Below are 20312 nucleotides of genomic sequence, written 5' to 3' on the forward strand. Positions count from 1 at the left end.
GCCTGGTAGGCTGCAGTCCATGGGGTCACAAAGAGTGGGACACGACTGAGCGACTTCACTTTCACTTTCAATCTATAGTGTGCTAACTTTTATAATGCAAATGCATCCTGGTTTCCCTTATGTTTAAAAACGAGGTGTGAGAACTGATGCCACTGATATCTTTCTTAGGGACTCAGGGGACATTACACCCAGTAACACCTCAGCCCCCTGTGGACAACTCACTGATGCGATGGCCCCACACATCAAATGCTAAGCTGGTGAACAAAAGTTATGTCCCCCTCAGGTAAACGTATTATAGATTTTATGTTATGAATTCACATCTTCTCCATCAATTTCCATTCCAAGTGCTCTTGTTCATTACAGTTCATAGTTCAGTTGTCAGTTTAATTTTGTGCTCCTTTGTAGGTATCCGCAATAATTACAGTGTTTAATGCTGTACCTTAAGGGTGAGTTTAACAGAGCAGTTTAAATGCATATGTTCCGGCCATTCTCTGACTCCCACACCACCTTTGTGCACACACTCCATCCCCCCCACCCCCACACACACACAAGCATATGCACTAACTGTGTTATAGATGGTATCTTTCATCTTACTAGCTATTTTCCCATTACCTTCTACAGTATCTCACGATGACATTATTATTAATGCTACAGTAAAGAGCTAATATATGTGGTAAAAATACACGCACTATAATGAATCAAAATGACAAACCTACCCACCAGACTTCCAGAATGAGTAGTCATTCTAACCAGATAACGGGTTTTGCTTTTTTGTTTCTTGAGTGTACTGTAAAAGGGGGGAGTAGCACTGGGGAAAACATTCATAAAAACAAGGGAAAATAAAAGCAAATGTTCAGGTCATTGAGAACAGAAAGGAAGCTTAGCGAGAAAATCTGTATCAAGTAACATGATAATTCATTGGTTCTATATGGAGTCTTCTTAACTTGAAGTTCCCTGAAACATGTAGCTCAGTTTCACATGAATAAAATATCTAAACCATCACCATGGATAGTCTTTCCAGAATTTATTTTGCAGAAAAGGGGTGGGTTTGTTTTCATATTTTGCTTTTTGTTGCTATTATTGCTGATGATCTTATACAACTCTGGCATCTTTAAAATTCTGATAGAAGTTTTGGTTTACAAAATGAGGTATAGCGCATTCAATTGATTTTCATGTTCCTTATTTTTATTAGGAAAATGTTATTTCTAACCTTCTATTTCTTGTATTTTTTTTTTGTTTGCATTCCTTGGGGATGTACTCATGAGGCTGTACATCCTTATTAAAAATAAAATAAAGGCCAGGGATGAAAAGGAGATTACAATAGAAAATGGAAAGCTACAGCTAATCAGAATGTTAGAGCAAGAATGAAATTTAGGGTTAGAAGAGACATTAAGAGTTTGGATTCTGACTACCTGGATTCATTTAACAAACTGCAGAGCCTACAAGCTATACAATGTTTGGCAGGCTGCTTGCCATTCTTACACCTCAGTTTCCTTAATAGTAAAATAAGCATAATAATAATAGTTAGTCCTTTGAAGACTCTTGTTAAGAATAAATAGAATACAATAGGGCATGGCATATAGTAGATGTCTAATACATATGAGCTTTTAGTAGTAGTACAAAACAGGAAACTAAGGCCCAGAGAGATTAAGTGCTTCCTCTGAGATAATTTAATTGGCCTGATGGCAGAATATTATTAAAATGGGTCCTCTAATTTTTGTATGTTTCTTTTCCATTTAGAACACTTTATCTGTAGTCTGGAGAAATTATTTTCAAAGGAAAAAGTGATATAGCAGAAATCCTTCAGATAAGCATAGCCTAGATTTAAAAGAAGGAAAAGAGGAATTTTCACACACACACACCAAAATAAGAAGCAAAATGTATGGATGGAGGGTGGGTGAGAAGTGACACAAACACAAAACCTCCAATTACGACTTTTTATTATGACACAATTCATTAGAGCATAATTAAATTTCTTATTAAATGATTAATCATAAGGTTAGAAGAAAAGGTCATGTTGAATGTTAGTTATTCATCCTTTAAAGAATTTCAAAGATGTGAACAGCAGTACTCTCATAGACTGTCAGTTGTTACAAATTAACTCAAACTCTTGAAAGGCACTAGGCATTATCTTTAAAAATTCAAACTACATATATCCTTTTACTAATCAATATAATGTGGAAGAATTTGTCCTACAATTAATTTGCACAAGTGTGCAAAAATGTGCACAAAAGGATGTTTATTGGTGCACTACTGGCAATACCAAATATTGGGGGGAAATCACACATTCATTAGTGGGGAAATTATGATTGCAGTACATTCATGTAATAGAATAAACAAAATGATAACAAAAGTTGTTCTAGATAGAATATTAAATGAAAAGATAAATCAAAGTATACAAGAATCTGTGCCAGAATAACCTGTATCTGCTTTTTAAAACAAAAGATAAAGATACATGAATGTGTTTGCACAAAAAATGCTTCAAAGTTACACAAGAAACTTAACAGCGGTTAGCTCTGGGAAATGGGATTGAGATCAAGAGGACAAGAAGATGGAGAGGAGTAAACATTTAACTTTTCTTCAGTGATATATGAGCTTCCCAGATGGCTCAGCTGGTAAAGCACCTTCCTGCCAATGCAGGAGATGCAAGAGATGCAGGTTTGATCCCTGCATCAGAGAGATTCAGGGAAGATCCCTGGGTTGGGAGAAAGACATGGCAACCTGCTCCAGTATTCTTGTCTGGAAAATTCCATGGACAGAGGAGCCTGGTGGGCTACAGTTCATGGGATCACAAAGAGTCAGACACATATATATACACACATGTACATGTATATATTTATATACTATATAAAGTTTATATATTATATATATATAATTTTTAGCATATATATATATGATTTTTAAGTTGAAAGAAAACAATGTTACAATAAATAAAAGATTATGAAGAAACAGTTCATCAGGCATAACGGAGAACAAATTTAAGAGTAGAGAACTTATATACAGCAGAATTCTTACCTGACACTTAGCACTACAGTATTTGGCGATTCGGCATTGAGAGCATCGCATCAGCTTTTCCTTCCTATTAAAGAATAAAAATAAAGTTAAAAAATAAAGTTCACATTAGGAAATGAATGAGAATCATATATGGCTGAAGAAAGAATGAAAACGTAAGTCAGCACGCTGACACCAAGATGTTCTACTCACTCCATCTGTATAGTCCATGAGACTTCAATTTTCACAGTGGTGAACATCTTCTTTTAGTGTGAAACTAGTGACTTTTTAAAAATAACTAGTGTTCTTTTTTAAAAATTATGGTAAAATATATGTAACATAAAATGTGCCACTTTAACTATTTTGAAGTGCATAGTTTTAGTGGCATTAAGAACATTCATTAAGTGGCATTAAGAACATTGTGTAACAATCCCCACCACTAATGTTCTTTTTAACATAAATTTAATGAAAATACAGAGATTCCCACTTAGGCAAAAAAAAAAAAAATCACTTTAATAGAGTTTTTAATCTCTGCATATGAAATTCAGAATCCAGTCTATCAACTAACTCAAAGTATCCTATGCCTTTCAAATATAAAAACTGTCCAAGTTTAAATTTATCATATAGGTTAATTGTAATATACTCTTTCTAGGAAATGATTTTTAATTCCATTAAATTCAATTACTACTTTCAACATGCTAAATTGGGATACACCAAAGTTATGTCCCCCTAGGTTGCCTGAGGAAGAAACAGTCAAAACAAAGAAAAACTTTATTATAAAATGAAACAATAAATTTGATGATGAGACTCATAGTGACAAATAACAGACAGGACTGTGCATGCGTGCTAAGTCACTTCAGTTGTGTCTGACTCTTCACAACCCCATGGACCGTAGCCTGCGAAGCTCCTCTGCCCATGGGATTCTTCAGGCAAGAATACTGGAATGGGTTGCCGTTTCCTTCTCCAGAGGATCTTCCCAACCCAGGATCAAACCCCTGCCTCCTGCAGCTCTTGCACTGAAGGCAGATTCTTTACCACTAAGCCACCAGGGAAGCCCACATTATAAAATAAAAACAATAAATCTGATGATGCAATTCATAGTGATACATAACGGACTATAGATGCATTCAAGGTGGCCAAGAGCATTAAAAGTCAAACTATAATACTAATATCAGTGATGAAACAAGAAGAAATCTTTCTGAGCACTTCTGATGTGCCAGGTATGGTTCAAACTTCTTTATATCTATTGACTCACTTCAGACAGTTCTGTAAGTAAACAGTTTTATTACGCTCATTTAAGAGATAAGAAGTAGATGATCAAGGAAACACACCATAAAGTGCAATGCGGTAGGTGACACTGAACGGGTAAGAACAAAAACCACAGAGAATCAAAACATGAACATATCAGGTACCTCATTCACAGGAGAACGGAGTGAGATATGGAACATATAACATGGGGAGAGGTTAAAGGTCTAAATAAAGCAAAGTCAAAACACCTCCTTCCCCCAAGTGTAGAATTATAGCTGTCAGAAATCAATATCCCAAACAACAACCCAAATCCAAACAAGATGGCCTTAGAGTCCTTGTTTTTAATGATCATACTCCACTACCACTATTAGACAAAACTGGATCAGAGCAAAATCCACCCACGGGCAATTGATGAGACACACTTCAAATAAAAGAACACGCAAATCTGGAATGAGAAGAATATGATGGGCAAATAGTTACATTAATATTAAAATTTAATTAATACTAATAGAAAAAAGCCTATGTCACTATATCAGTATCAGAAAAAAAAAAAAGATATTAAGGTTAAAAATATTACTGGAGATGAATAAGTCAATCCACAAAGATTAAGAGAGTCCAACCACCTGGTACTAGTACCCAGCAAAAAGTGTACCCAGTCTAAAAATATGTAAAGTAAAAGTAATAGATCTAAGATAAAAATGAGGAATACATAACAAATTAATACAAGTAAAGCCTTTAAAATAGTACCTGGAATATATTAAGTACCATACCAGTATATCACCATAACAGTTATCACTATAACAAGTCTTTTTCAAGAAGTCATAGATCAAGCAGATGAAGAAGCAGCAGCTCTACAATTATTTGATTTCATGTAATACAGACCCTTGCACTTTTTATATGCATGTGTATTCACACACTCTCTTCAGGCACTCACTGACATTTTACAACATATGCCCACATACTAGGCCACAGAGCAAATCTCAAAAATTACAAAGAATCAATATTTTATATATATATATATATATATATATAATTTTCTCCAACAATAAAAGAATGAGATTAGAAATCAGCATCAAAACCAAGCCAGTAAAATCTCATATTTATGGAAATTTAAAAGCTTACCTCTATATAATTCAATGATCAAAGAATTGTCATGAAAATTAGAAAATAGATTAAATAATTTTAAAAAAGCTAAAAATGTAATCTAAAGTAATACTTAAAGGAACATGTATAGCTTTAAATGCTTACATTGACTGCAGTGGTATAACTTTTTAATCTCTTTAATGGTCCTCGTAAAAAAAAAAAAAAAAAGAGTAAATAGGAAATAGGAAAAACTAACCATCACTCCCCAACCTGGAAAGGTACAACAAAACCAAAAATATTATCAGAAAAAAAAATACTACAGGCTTCAAGAATTGATTACATCAGTATATTTGTGGGAGAAAACAAAGGCAACTTCCAACAGACTTGAAAACAGAAGAAGCTCCAAATTGCCAAAAGATATCCAGCAGAAAGCCTGTCAAGCCAACTAGAGAACTGCCACCAAAATTGGGAGAGAATGCTTTCTGCAAAACACTCCTAAGGACGAGGCCCCTGGGGTGCTTCTGAATCCTGCTTTCCTTAGACGTGGCTCCTCAGATTTCTTTTCATTTCCTTTTTTCTTGTCTAAGTTGTTCAGAGGTTATTTCTGCTGCCTGCAAATAAAGATCTCCAACTATATAAAATGTTTCATCTCAATTTTTAAAAATAACGAGCAGAATCAAAACACCCAAGAAGGTGAGTGATGAACCTGGCAGCAGGTATTAAAACCTCACCTCCCCACTCCATAGCTTTCAACCACAGACTTTTATGAATTTTAGCACAGACTTTCAGCAAAATGAATAGCAAGATGATTCAAAGTACTTGGATAATTTAGTTGCCATTTGATGCATAAAGAAAAATTCTTTAATATGAGTTATTTAAATATTTGGGGTTATTTTTACACATCATATAACTATATAAATAAACGTAACTTCTCAAGTTTAAAAAAAAAAAAAGTCAACTGAATCCAAGAGAAAAGTTGTGTCTTTGACTAGAGGAACCACTGAGCCTTTGAAAAGTTACTGCTTTTCTCTTTGGGGTAAGGTTCAGAGTAATAGCGTATCAGTAAGGTTTCCCTACAGAGAAAAAACTTGGGCAGCAGAGGGAGAGGAAAAGAAGTATTAGAAACACAACCACCAGACAGTTCAAGAAAACATTCTCTTTCTCTTAAAAATCAACATATCATTTCTAATTGAAAAACCCATATTTTTCTTTAAAAAATCAGTAATATACAGGTCAAATAAAAAGCAGAATTAATTAGAAGCCCCTAAATAAAAAGGATCACCTATTCTAGGCATTTCCAGAGGCTAAAACAAGAAATACTGAATGGAAGGTAGAGACAGGCAGATTTTGTTTAAAGGTAAAGATATTTGGGGCAACAGTTCACAATTCAAAAGAAATGCCCTGAGATGGTGGAGTTCTCAGTCTTTTGATATGTTCAAGGAGAATCTGGTATGTACATTTACAGACATGATGTAAAGGAAATTCCAGCACTGCAAAAGAACATGACTTAAGTTTCCTTCTAATTCCAAATTAATTGGTTCTCCTCCTCTTATATAACCAACAAATATAAAATAAATTTGAAGACAAAATTTGGGCATATTATGAGGCCAAATATGATAATCTCAGAGGAGTAGAAAAGTGAGGAAAACAGCTTTCACAGGCTACACAAACATCCTGTTTGCAAACTGATTATCTCAAGAGTGCATCCAGAACTAGAATTTCTGAATGAAAAAGAATCTAAAGAAATAGGTTAGGAATGTATCAGTAACAGCAAAGTGATGAATTTTTATCTACTCTTCCCCTCAAAGACAAATAGTAGTATGCTACCTCTAAACTAGAGAAGATATACTTTTGTATACTAAAATAAATGAAAGTTTTAGATCCCACTGCAAAAAAGTAAAAAAGGGATCCCTTATCACTTGTTCATATAAACTCAGATATGTTATTGAACACAAAGTCAACTCAAAGAAACTTCTCAGCTTGCTCAGTGCTCCAGAGAAAGTGATTCATGGAGCATAAGTGAAGTCTTCTCTTCCAAGTAACACTTAGCTCATAATTAGTTTCTCCAATAGCCTATGCAACTGAAGTATGGAAAAGAAATAAAACTAAGGCAAAATTAATTGTTCTTCTAGTATACAAGTTAAAAATTCATACTGTTGACTCCTAAACAATGCAGGGCGTAGGGGTGTTGGCCCTACCTGCAGGTGAAAATCTGTTTGTAACTTTATAGTCTGGCCCATGTATCTAAGGTTCTGTATCAACGGATTCAACCAAACTCAGACCAGGTAACACTGTAGAGTGTATTTAGTGAGGAGAAAAAAAAAAAACCCTCTGCATATGAGTGGACCTATACAGTTTAAACCTGCGTTATTCAAGGGTCGGCTATATGTGGATATAGAGGAAACCGGTGTATCTAAGAAATAAAAGAAATAAATTGGAAGACTGAGACTGACATATATACACTACTATATAAAAATAGATAACTAATAAGGATCTGAATTAAATTCACCCATTCTCATCCAGTTTAGTTCACTGATTCCTAAGATGTCGATGTTTACTCTTGCCATCTCCTGTGTGACCATGTCCAATTTACCTTCATTCATGGACCTAACATTCCAGGTTCCTACTCAATACTGTTCTTTACAGCATCCGATTTTACTTTCATCATCAGACACATCCACAACTGAGCGTCATTTCTGCTTTGGCCAAGCCATTTCGTAATTTCCAGAGTTACTAGTAATTGTCCTCCATTCTTCCCCAGTAGCATACTGGACACCTTTCAACCTGGGGGGCTCATCTTTTTATGTCATATCTTATTGCCTTTTTACACAGTTAATGGGGTTTTCGCAGCAAGAATACTAGAGTGGTTTGCCATTCCCTCCTCCAGTGGACCACATTTTCTCCTAACTGTCCACTATGACCCATCCATCTTGGGTGGCCCTACATGGCATGGCTCATAGCTTCATTGAGTTATGCAAGCTCCTTCCAATGACAAGGCAGTGATCCTTGAAGGGTGAATTTAATTCAGATAACCATTGTATCTACTACTGTGGTCAAGAATCACATAGAATAAATGGAGTAGCCCTTACAATCAACAATACAAAATCAACAATACGAAATGCAGTACTTGGATGCAACCTCAAAAAAAAAAAAACGGAATGATCTCAGTTTGTTTCCAAGGCAAACCATTCAACATCACAATAAATCAAGTCTATGCCTCAACCACTGATGGCGAAGAAGCTGATCAGTTCTATGAAGACCTAGAAGACATCCTAGAATTAACACCAAAAAATGATGTCCTTTTCATCATAGGTGATTAGAATGCAAAAGTAGGAAATCAAGAGATACCTGGAGTAACAGGCAAGCTTGGCCTTGGAGTACAAAATGAAGCAGGGCAAAGGCCTAGAGAATTCTGTGAAGAGAATGCACTGGTCATAACAAACACCCTTTTTCAACAACACAAGGGATAATTCTACACATGGACATCACCAAATGGTCAATAGAAAAACCAGATGCATTATATTTTTTTGCAGTCGAAGATGGAGAAGCACTATACAGTCAGCAAAAACAAGACCTGGAGCTGACTGTGGCTCAGATCATCAGTTCCTATCCAATTCAGGCTTAAACTAAAGAAAACAGGGAAAACAACTAGGCCAGTCAGGTATGACATAAATAAAATCCCCTATGATTGTACAGTGGAGGTGATGAATAGATTCAAGGGATTAGAGCTGATAAAAGAGTGCCTGAAGAACTATAGAGAGAGGTTTGTAATATTATACAGGAGGCACTGACCAAAACCATCTCAAAGAAAAAGCAATGCAAGAAGGCAAAGTGGCTGGCTGAGGAGGCTTTACAAATAGCTGAGGAAAGAAGAGAAGTGAAAAGCAAGGGAGAAAGGGAAAGATATATGCAACTGAATGTAGAGCTCCAGAGAATAGCAAGTAGAGCCAAGAAGGCCTTCTTCAATGAACAATGCAAAGAAATAGGGGAAAGCAACAGAAGAGGAAAGATTAGAGATTTCTTCAAGAAAACTGGAGATATCAAAGGAACATTTCATGCAAAGATGGGCACAATAAAGGACAAAACAGTAAAGACCTAATAGAAGCAGAATAGATCAAGAAGAGATGGTAGGAATACACAGAAGAAATGTACAAAAAAAATATTACTGACCTGGTTTGGTCACTCACCTAGAGCCAGACATGCTGGAGTGTGAAGTCAAGTGGGCCTTAGGAAGCACTGCTGCCAATAAAGCTAATGGAGGTGATGGAATTCCAGCAGAGCTATTTAAAATCCTAAACGATGAAGCTATTAAAGTGGGCTTCCCTGGTGGCTCAGATGGTAAAGAGTCTGCCTGCAATGCAGGAGATCTGGGTTCAATCACTAGGCGGAGAAGACCGCCTGGAGGAAGGCATGGCAACCTACTCTAGTATTGTTGCCTGGAGAATCACCATGGACAGAGGTTGGGCTACAGTCCATGGGGTCGTAAAGAGTCAGACACTACTGAGCGACTAAGCACGGCACTTAAAAGGTCACCAAATTTGAAAAACCCAGCAGCGGCCACAGGACTGGAAAATGTCAACCTTCATCGCAATGACCAAGAAGGGCAGAACTGAAGAATGTACAAACTAACAAACAACTGCACTCACTTCTCATGCTAGAAAGGTTATGCTTTCAACCTTTCAACATTATGTGAAACAAGAACTTCCAGATGTACAAGCTAGGTCTAGAAACAGCAGAGGAACCAGAGATGAAACTGCCAACAGTTGCTGGATCATAGAGAAAGCAAATGAATTCCAGAAAAAAACTCAACTTCTGTTTCATTGACTAGGCTAAAGCCTTTGACTGTGCTAAGTTCAGTTCAGTCACTCAGTCATGTCTGACTCTTTGCCATCCCATGGACTGCAGAACACCAGGCCTCCCTGTCCATCACCAACTCCTGGAGTTTACTCAAACTCATGTCCATTAAGTCAGTGATGCCATCCAACCATCTCATCCTTTGTCATCCCCTTCTCCTCTTGCCGTCAATCTTTCCCAGCATCAGGGTCTTCTCAAATGAGTCAGTTCTTCTCAACAGGTGGCCAAAGTATTGGAGTTTCAGCTTCAACATCAGTCCTTCCAATGAATATTCAGGAGTGATCTCCTTTAAGATAGACTGGTTGGATCTCCTCGATGTCCAGGGAACTCTCAAGACTTTTCTCCAACACCACAGTTCAAAAGCATCAATTCTTTGGTGCTCAGCTTTCTTTATAGTCCAACTCTCACATTCATACATGAACGGGAAAAATCATAGCTTGGACTAGAGGGACATTTGTTGGAAAAGTAATGTCTCTGCTTTTCAATATGCTGTCTAGGTTGGTCATAACTTTTCTTCCAAGAAGCAAACGTCTTTTAATTTCATGGTGGAAGTCACCATCTGCAGTGATTTTGGAGCCCAAGAAAATAGTCTCTCACTGTTTCCACTGTTTCCCCATCTATTTGCCATGAAGTGATGGGATGAGATGCCATGATCTTTGTTTTCTGAATGTTGAGTTTTAAGCCAACTTTTTCATTCTCCTCTTTCACTTTCATCAAGAGGCTCTTTAGTTCTTCGCTTTCTTCTGTATGTGTGGTGTCATTTGTGTATTTGACGTTACTGATACTTCTCCCAGCAATCTTGATTCCAGCTTTTTCTTCATCCAGCCCAGCGTCTCTCATGATGTACTTTGTATATAAGTTAAATAAGCAGGGTGAGAATATACAGCCTTGATGTACTCCTTTCCTGACTTGGAACCAGTCTGTTGTTCCATATCAAGTTCTAACTGTTGCTTTCTGACCTGCATACAGATTTGTCAGGAGGCAGGTAAGGTGGTATGGTATTCTCATCTCTTTAAGAATTTTCCATAGTTTATTGTGATCCACACTGTCAAAGGCTTTGGCATAGTCAATAAAGCAGATGTAGATATTTTCTGGAACTCTCTTGGTTTTATGATGATCCAGCGGATGTTGGCAATTTGATCTCTGGTTCCTCTGACTTTTCTAAATCCAGCTTGAACATCTAGAATTTCACAGTTCACGTATTGCTGAAGCCAGGCTTAGAGAATTTGGGCATTACTTTGCTAGTGTGTGAGACAAGTGCAACTGTGTGGAAGTTTGAGCATTCTTTGGCATTGCCCTTCATTGGGACTGGAATGAAAACTGACCTTTTCCAGTCCTGTGGCCACTGCTGAGCTTTCCAAATGTGCTGGCATATTGAGTGCAGCACTTTCATGGCCTCATCTTTTAGGATTTGAAATAGCTCAACAGGTATTCAATCATCTCCACTAGCGTTGTTCGTAGTGATGCTTCCTAAGGCCCACTTGACTTCATATTTCAGGATGTCTGGCTCTAGGTGACTGACCGCACCATCGTGAGATTATCTGGGCTGTGAAGATCTTTCTTGTATAGTTCTTCTGTGTATTCTTGCCACTTCTTCTTAACATCTTCTGCTTCTGTTAGGTACATACCAGTTCTGTCCTTTATTGTGTCCATCTTTGCATGAAAATTTCCCTTGGTATCTATAATTTTCTGAAGAGATCTCTAGTCTTTCCCATTCTGTTGTTTTCCTCTATTTCTTTGCATTGATCGCTGAGGAAGGCTTTCTTATCTCTCCTTGCCATTCTTTGGAACTCTGCATTCAAATGGATATTCTTTCCTTTTTGCCTTTGCCTTTTGCTTCTCTTCTTTTCTTAGCTGTTTGTAAGGCCTCCTCAGACAACCATTTTGCCTTTTTGCATTTCTTTTTCTTGGGGATGGTCTTGATCACTGCCTCCTGTACAATGTCACGAACCTAAGTCCATAGTTCTTCAAGCACTCTGTCTATCAGATCTAAGCCCTTGAATCTATTTGTCCTCTCCACTGTATAATTGTAAGGGATTTGATTTAGGTCATACCTGAATGGTCTAGTGGTTTCCCCTACTTTTCAATTTAAGTCTGAATTTGCCAATAAGGAGTTCATGATCTGAGCCATGGTCAGCTACCAGTCCTTTTTTTGCTGACTGTATAGAGCTTCTCCATCTTTGGCTGCAAAGAATATAATCAGTTTTGATTTCAGTATTGACCATCTGGTGATGTCCATGTGTAGAGTCTTCTCTTGTGTCGTTGGAAGAGGATGTTTGTTATGACCAGTGGGTTCTCTTGGCAAAACTCTACTAGCCTTTGCCCTGCTTCTTCTGTACTCCAAGGCCAAATTTGCATGTTACTCCAGGTATTTCTTCACTTCCTACTTCTGCATTCCAGTCCCCTGTAATGAAAAAGACATCTTTTTTGTGTGCTACTTCTAGAAGGTCTTGTAGGTCTTCATAGAACCATTCAACTTCAGCTTCGTCAGCATTACTGGTTGGGGCATAGACTTGGATAACCGTAATGTTAAATGATGTGCCTTGGAAATGAACAGAGATCATTCTGTCGTTTTTGAGATTGCATTCAAAAGCCTCTTCATGAAAGAGAAAGAGGAGAATGAAAAAGTTGGCTTAAAGCTCAACATTCAGAAAACGAAGATCATGGCATCTGTTCCCATCACTTCATGACAAATAGATGGGGAAACAGTGGAAACAGTGTCAGACTTTATTTTTCTGGGCTCCAAAATCACTGCAGATGGTGACTGCAGCCATGAAATTAAAAGACGCTTACTCCTTGGAAGGAAAGTTACGACCAACCTAGACAGCATATTCAAAAGCAGAGACATTACTTTGCCAACAAAAGTCTGTCTAGTCAAGGCTATGGTTTTTCCAGTGTCACGTATGAATGTGAGATTGGACTATAAAGAAAGTTGATCACCAAAGAATTGATGCTTTTGAACTCTTGAGAGTCCCTTGGAATGCAAAGAGGTCCAACCAGTCCATCCTAAAGGAGATCAGTCCTGGGTGTTTATTGGAAGGACTGATGTTGAAGGTGAAACTTCAGTACTTTGGCTACCTGATGCAAAGAGCTGACTCATTTGAAAAGACCCTGATGCTGGGAAAGATTGAGGGCAGGAGGAGAAGGGGACGACAGAGGATGAGATGGTTGGATGGTATCACCGACTCAATGCACATGGGTTTGGGTGGACTCCAGGGGTTGGTGATGGACAGGGAGGCCTGGTGTGCTGCGGTTCATGGAATCACAAAGAGTCAGATATGACTGAGCAACTGAACGGAACTGAACTGCATTTCAGACTCTTTTGTTGACTGTGATGGCTACTCCATTTCATCTAAGGGATTCTTGCCTACAGCGGTAGATATAATGGTCATCTGAATTAAATTCACCCATTCTAATCCATTTTAGTTTGCTGATTCCTAAAATGTTGATGTTCACTCTTGCCACCTTGTTTGACCACTTCCAATTTGCCTTAATTCATGGACCTGACATTTCAGGTTCCTATGAAATGCTGCTCTTTACAGCGTCTGATTTTACTTCCATCACCAGTCACATCCACTACTGGGTGTTGTTTTTGCTTTGGCTCTGTCTCTTCATTCTCTCTGGAGTTATTTCTCCACTGACCTCCAGTAGCATATTGGGCACCTACTGACCTACAGAGTTCATCTTTCAGTGTCCTATCTTTTTCCCTTTTCATACTGTTCATGGGATTCTCAAGCCAAGAATACTGAAGTGGTTTGCCATTCCCTTCTCCAGTGGACCACAGGGAGATCACACCGAACTGTGGAAAACTCTTAAAGAGATGAGAATACCAGACCATCTTACCTGTCTCCTCAGAAACCTGTATGCAGGTGAAGAACCAGCAGTTAGAACCTGATATGGAACAATGAACTGGTTCAAAATTGAGAAAGGTTCAAACCCACGAAGATGGCAGAGGAATAGGATGGGGAGACCACTTTCTCCCCAACAAATTCATTAAAGAACATTTGAACGCTGAGTTAATTCCACAAAACAACTTCTGAATGCCGGCAGAGGACATCAGGAACCCAGAAAAGCAGCCCATTGTCATCGAAAGGAGATGTTTTATCAACGGTGCTGTAAAGATAGAGAAGTCTTGAGGCTACTGTAAAAATAAGACTGAAAACCAGAAGCAGGAGGCTTAAGTCCAAATCCTGAGAACACCAGAGAACTCCTGACTTCAGGGAACATTAACTGACAGGAGCTCATCAAACGCCTCCATACCTACACTGAAACCAAGCACCACCCAAGGGCCAACAAGTTCCAGAGTAAGACATACCACACAAATTCTCCAGCAACACAGCAACATAGCCCTGAGCTTCAACATACAGGCTGCCCAAAGTCACTCCAAACCCACTGACATCTCATAACTCATTCATTGCACTCATCTCATAACACTTCATTGCACTCCAGAGAAAAGAAATCCAGCTCCACCACCAAAACACCGACACAAGCTTCCCTAACCAGGAAACCTTGAACAGCCACCCGTACAACCCCACCCACAGCGAGGAAACTCCACAATAAAGAGAACTTAACAAACTGCCAGAATACCGAAAGACCATCTCAAACACAGCAATATAAACAAGATGAAGAGACAAAGGAATATCCAGTGGGTAAAGGAACAGGAAAATGCCCATCAAATCAAACCAAAGAGGAAGAGATAGGGAATCTACCTGATAAAGAATTCTGAAATAATGACAGTCAAAATGATCCAAAATCTTGAAAACAAAATGGAATCACAGATAAATAGCCTGGAGACAAGGATTGAGAAGATGCAAGACAGGTTTAATAAGGACCTAGAAGAAATAAAAAAGAGTCAATCAATAATGAATAATGCAATAAATGATATCAAAAACACTCTGGATGGAACTAACAGTAGAATAATGGAGGCAGAAAATAGAATAAGTGAGGTAGAAGATAGAATGGTAGAAATAAATGAATCAGAGAGGAAAAATGAAAACCGAATTAAAAGAAATGAGGACAATCTCAGAGACCTCTGGGACAATGTGAAATGCCCCAACATTCGAAACATAGGAGTCCCAGAAGAAGAAGACAAAAAGAAAGACCATGAGAAAATACTTGAGGAGATAATAGTTGAAAACTTCCCTAAAATGGGGAAGGAAATAATCGCCCAAGTCCAAGAAACCCAGAGAGTCCCAAACAGAATAAACCCAAGGCGAAACACCCCAAGACACATATTAATCAAATTAACAAAGATCAAACACAAAGAACAAATATTAAAAGCAGCAAGGGAAAAACAACAAATAACACACAAGGGGATTCCCATAAGGATAACAGCTGATCTTTCAACAGAAACTCTTCAGGCCAGGAGGGAATGGCAAGACATACTTAAAGTGATGAAAAAAATAACCTACAGCCCAGATCACTGTACCCAGCAAGGATCTCATTCAAATATGAAGGAGAAATCAAAAGCTTTACAGACAAGCAAAAGCTGAGGGAATTCAACACCACCAAACCAGCTCTCCAACAAATGCTAAAGGATATTCTCTAGACAGGAAACACAAAAAGGGTGTATAAATTCGAACCCAAAACAATAAAGTAAATGGCAACGGGATCATACTTATCAGTAATTACCTTAAACGTAAATGGGTTGAATGCCCCAACCAAAAGACAAAGACTGGCTGAATGGATACAAAAATAAGACCCCTATATATGTTGTCTACAAGAGACCCACCTCAAAACAGGGGACACATACAGACTGAGAGTGAAGGGCTAGAAAAAGATATTCCACACAAATAGAGACCAAAAGAAAGCAGGAGCAGCAATACTCATATCAGATAAAATAGACTTTAAAACAAAGGCTGTGAAAAGAGACAAAGGACACTACATAATGATCAAAGGATCAATCCAAGAAGAAGATATAACAATTATAAATATATATGCACCCAACATAGGAGCACGACAATATGTAAGACAAATCGTAACAACTATGAAAGGGGAAATTAACAATAACACAATAATAGTGGGAGACGTTAATACCTCACTCACACCTATGGACAGATCAACTGAACAGAAAATTAACAAGGAAACACAAACTTTAAATGATACAATAGACCAGTTAGACCTAATTGCTATCTATATGACATTTCACCCAAAAACAATGAATTTCACCTTTTTCTCAAGTGCACAGAGAACCTTCTTCAGGATAGATCACATCCTGGGCCATAAATCTAGCCTTGGTAAATTAAAAAAAATTGAAATCATTTCAAGCATCTTTTCTGACCACAATGCAGTAAGATCAGAACTCAATTACAGGGGGAAAACTATTAAAAATTCCAACATATGGAGGCTGAACAACACACTGCTGAAAAACCAACAAAGCACAGAAGAAATCAAAAAAGAAATTAAAATATGCATAGAAACGAATGAAAATGAAAACACAACAACCCAAAACCTGCGGGACACTGTAAAAGCAGTGCTAAGAGGAAGGTTCATAGCAATACAGGCATACCTCAAGAAACAAGGAAAAAGTCAAATACATAACCTAACTCTACACCTAAAGCAACTAGATAAGGAAGAAATTAAGAACCCCAGGGTTAGTAGAAGGAAAGAAATCTTAAAAGTTAGGACAGAAATAAATGTAAAAGAAACAAAAGAGACCATAGCAAAAATCAACAAAGCCAAAAGCTGGTTCTTTGAGAGGATAAATAAAATTGACAAACCATTAGCCGGACTCATCAAGAAACAAAGGGCCTATTATACACAGTGAAGTAAACCAGAAAGAAAAACACCAATACAGTATACTAATGCATATATATGGAATTTAGAAAGATGGTAACAATAACCCTGTGTACGAGACAGCAAAAGAGACACTGATGTATAGAACAGTCTTATGGACTCTGTTGGAGAGGGAGAGGGTGGGAAGATTTGGGAGAATGGCATTGAAATATGTATAATATCATGTATGAAACGAGTTGCCAGTCCAGGTTCGATGCACGATACTGGATGCTTGGGGCTGGTGCACTGGGATGACTCAGAGGGATGGTATGGGGAGGGAAGAGGGAGGAGAGGTCAGGATGGGGAACACATGTATACCTGTGGCGGATTCATTTCGATATCTGGCAAAACTAATATAATATTGTAAAGTTTAAAAATAAAACAAAAAACCTGTGAGACGCAAAAAAAAAAAAAAGAAACAAAGGGAGAAAAATCAAATCAATAAAATTAGAAATGAAAATGGAGAAATCACAACAGACAACACACAAATACAAAGGATCATAAGAGACTACTATCAACAATTATATGCCAATAAAATGGACAATGTGGAAGAAATGGACAAATTCTTAGAAAAGTACAACTCTCGAAAACTGAAGCAGGAAGAAATAGAAAATCTTAACAGACCCATCACAAGCACGGAAATTGAAACTGTAATCAGAAATCTTCCAGCAAACAAAAGCCCAGGTCCAGAGGGCTTCACAGCTGAATTCTACCAAAAATTCAGAGAAGAGCTAATACCTATCCTACTCAAACTCTTCTAGAAAATCGCAGAGGAAGGTAAACTTCCAAACTCATTCTATGAGGCCACCATCACCCTAATACCAAAACTTGACAAAGATGTCACAAAAAAGAAAACACAGGCCAATATCACTGATGAACATAGATGCAAAAATCCTTAACAAAATTTCTAGCAATCAGAATCCAACAACACATTAAAATGATCATACATCATGACCAAGTGGGCATTATCCCAGGGATGCAAGGATTCTTCAATATTCACAAATCAATCAATGTAATACACCACATTAACAAACTGAAAAATAAAAGTCATATGATTATCTCAATAGATTTAGAGAAAGCCTTTGACAAAACTCAACATCCATTTATGATAAAAACTCTCCAGAAAGCAAGAATAGAAGGAACATTCCTCCACGTAATAAAAGCTATATATGACAAATCCTCAGCAAACATTATCCTCAATGGTGAAAAATTGAAAGCATATCCCCTAAAGTCAGGAACAAGACAAGGATGCCCACTTTCACCACTATTAGTCAACATAGTTTTGCAAGTTTTGGCCACAGCAATCAGAGCAGAAAGAGAAATAAAAGGAATCCAAATTGGAAAAGAAGAAGTAAAACTCTCACTGTTTGCAGATGACATGATCCTCTATATAGAAAACCCTAAAGACTCCACCAGAAAATTACTAGAGCTAATCAATGAATATAGTAAAGTTGCAGGATATAAAATCAACACACAGAAATCCCTTGCATTCCTATACACTAATAATGAGAAAATAGAGAAATTAAGGAAACAATTCCATGCACCATTGCAATGAAAAGAATAAAATACTTAGGAATATATCTATCTAAAGAAACTAAAGACCTATATATGGAAAACTATAAAACACTGATGAAAGAAATCAAAGAGGACACTAATGGATGGAGAAATATACCGTGTTCATGGACCAGAAGAATCAATAGAGTGAAAATGAATATATATATATATTTGGGTATATATATATACCCAAAGCAATCTATAGATTCAATGCAATCCCTATCAAGTTATCAACGGTATTTTTCAGAGAGCTAGAACAAATAATTTCAAAATTTGTACGGAAATACAAAAAACCTTAAATAGCCAAAGCCATCTTGAGAAAGAAGAATGGAACTGGAGGAATCAACCTACCTGACTTCAGGCTCTACTACAAAGCCACAGTCATCAAGACAGTATGGTACTGGCACAAAGACAGAAATATAGATCAATGGAACAAAATAGAAAGCCCAGAGATAAATCCACGCACATATGGACACCTTACCTTTGACAAAGGAGGCAAGAATATACAATGGAGAAAAGACAATCTCTTTAACAAGTGGTGCTGGGAAAACTGGTCAACCACTTGTAAAAGAATGAAACTACAACACTTTCTAACACCATACACAAAAATAAACTCAAAATGGATTAAAGATCTAAACGTAAGAGCAGAAACTATACAACTCCTAGAGGAAAACATAGGCAAAACACTCTCCGACATAAATCACAGCAGGATCCTCTATGACCCACCTCCCAGAATATTGGAAATAAAAGCAAAAATAAACAAATGGGACCTAATTAAAATTAAAAGCTTCTGCACAACAAAGGAAACTATAAGCAAGGTGAAAAGACAACCTTCAGAATGGGAGAAAATAATAGCAAATGAAGCAATGCACAAATAATTAATCTCAAAAATATACAAGCAACTCCTACAGCTCAATTCCAGAGAAATAAACAACCCAATCAAAAAATGGGCCAAAGAACTAAACAGACATTTCTCCAAAGAAGACATACAGATGGCTAACAAACACATGAAAAGATGCTCAACATCACTCATTATCAGAGAAATGCAAATCAAAACCACAATGAGGTACCATTTCACACCAGTCAGAATGGCTGCGATCCAAAAGTCTACAAGCAATAAATGAGGAGAGGGTGTGGAGAAAAGGGAACCCTCTTATACTGTTGGTGGGAATGCAAACTAGTACAGCCACTATGGAGAACAGTGTGGAGATTCCTTCAAAAACTGGAAATAGAACTGCCATACGACCCAGCAATCCCACTGCTGGGCATACACACTGAGGAAACCAGAAGGGAAAGAGACACGTGTACCCCAGTGTTCATCGCAGCACTGTTTATAATAGCCAGGACATGGAAGCAACCTAGATGTCCATCAGCAGACGAATGGATGAGAAAGCTGTTGTACATATACACAATGGAGTATTACTCAGCCATTAAAAAGAATACATTTGAATCAGTTCTAATGAGGTGGATGAAACTTGAGCCTATTATACAGAGTGAAGTAAGCCAGAAAGAAAAACACCAATACAGTATACTAATGCATATATATGGAATTTAGAAAGATGGTAACGATAACCCTGTATGCGAGACAGCAAGAGACACAGATGTATAGAACAGTCATTTGGACTCTGTGGCAGAGGGCGAGTGTGGGATGATTTGGGAGAATAGCATTGAAACATGTATAATGTCATATGTGAAACGAATTGCCAGTCCAGGTTCTATGCATGATACAGGATGCTTGGGCTGGTGCACTGGGATGACCCAGAAAGATGGTATGGGGAGGGAGGTGGGGGGGGCGGGTTCAGGATGGG

The 20312-nt window shown here is 37.7% G+C and overlaps 1 protein-coding gene across 20 annotated transcripts in view; it reads right to left on the minus strand.

Annotated features, from left to right (window-relative positions):
• SMYD3 (SET and MYND domain containing 3) overlaps window positions 1-20312 on the minus strand; it is a 745976-nt gene that overhangs the window by 575563 nt on the left and 150101 nt on the right. For all 20 annotated transcript variants that reach the window (XM_086344965.1, XM_086344955.1, XM_086344954.1 and 17 more), the window contains exon 2: window positions 3016-3079. In XM_086344965.1, the coding sequence (XP_086201091.1) occupies window positions 3016-3079 (64 nt within the window). The remainder of the gene's footprint in view (window positions 1-3015; window positions 3080-20312) is intronic.

The sequence above is a fragment of the Bos grunniens genome, chromosome 16, assembly GCF_055505025.1.
Source record: "Bos grunniens cultivar Pamir isolate PY7600 chromosome 16, Bosgru_T2T1.0, whole genome shotgun sequence".
NCBI lineage: Eukaryota > Metazoa > Chordata > Mammalia > Artiodactyla > Bovidae > Bos > Bos grunniens.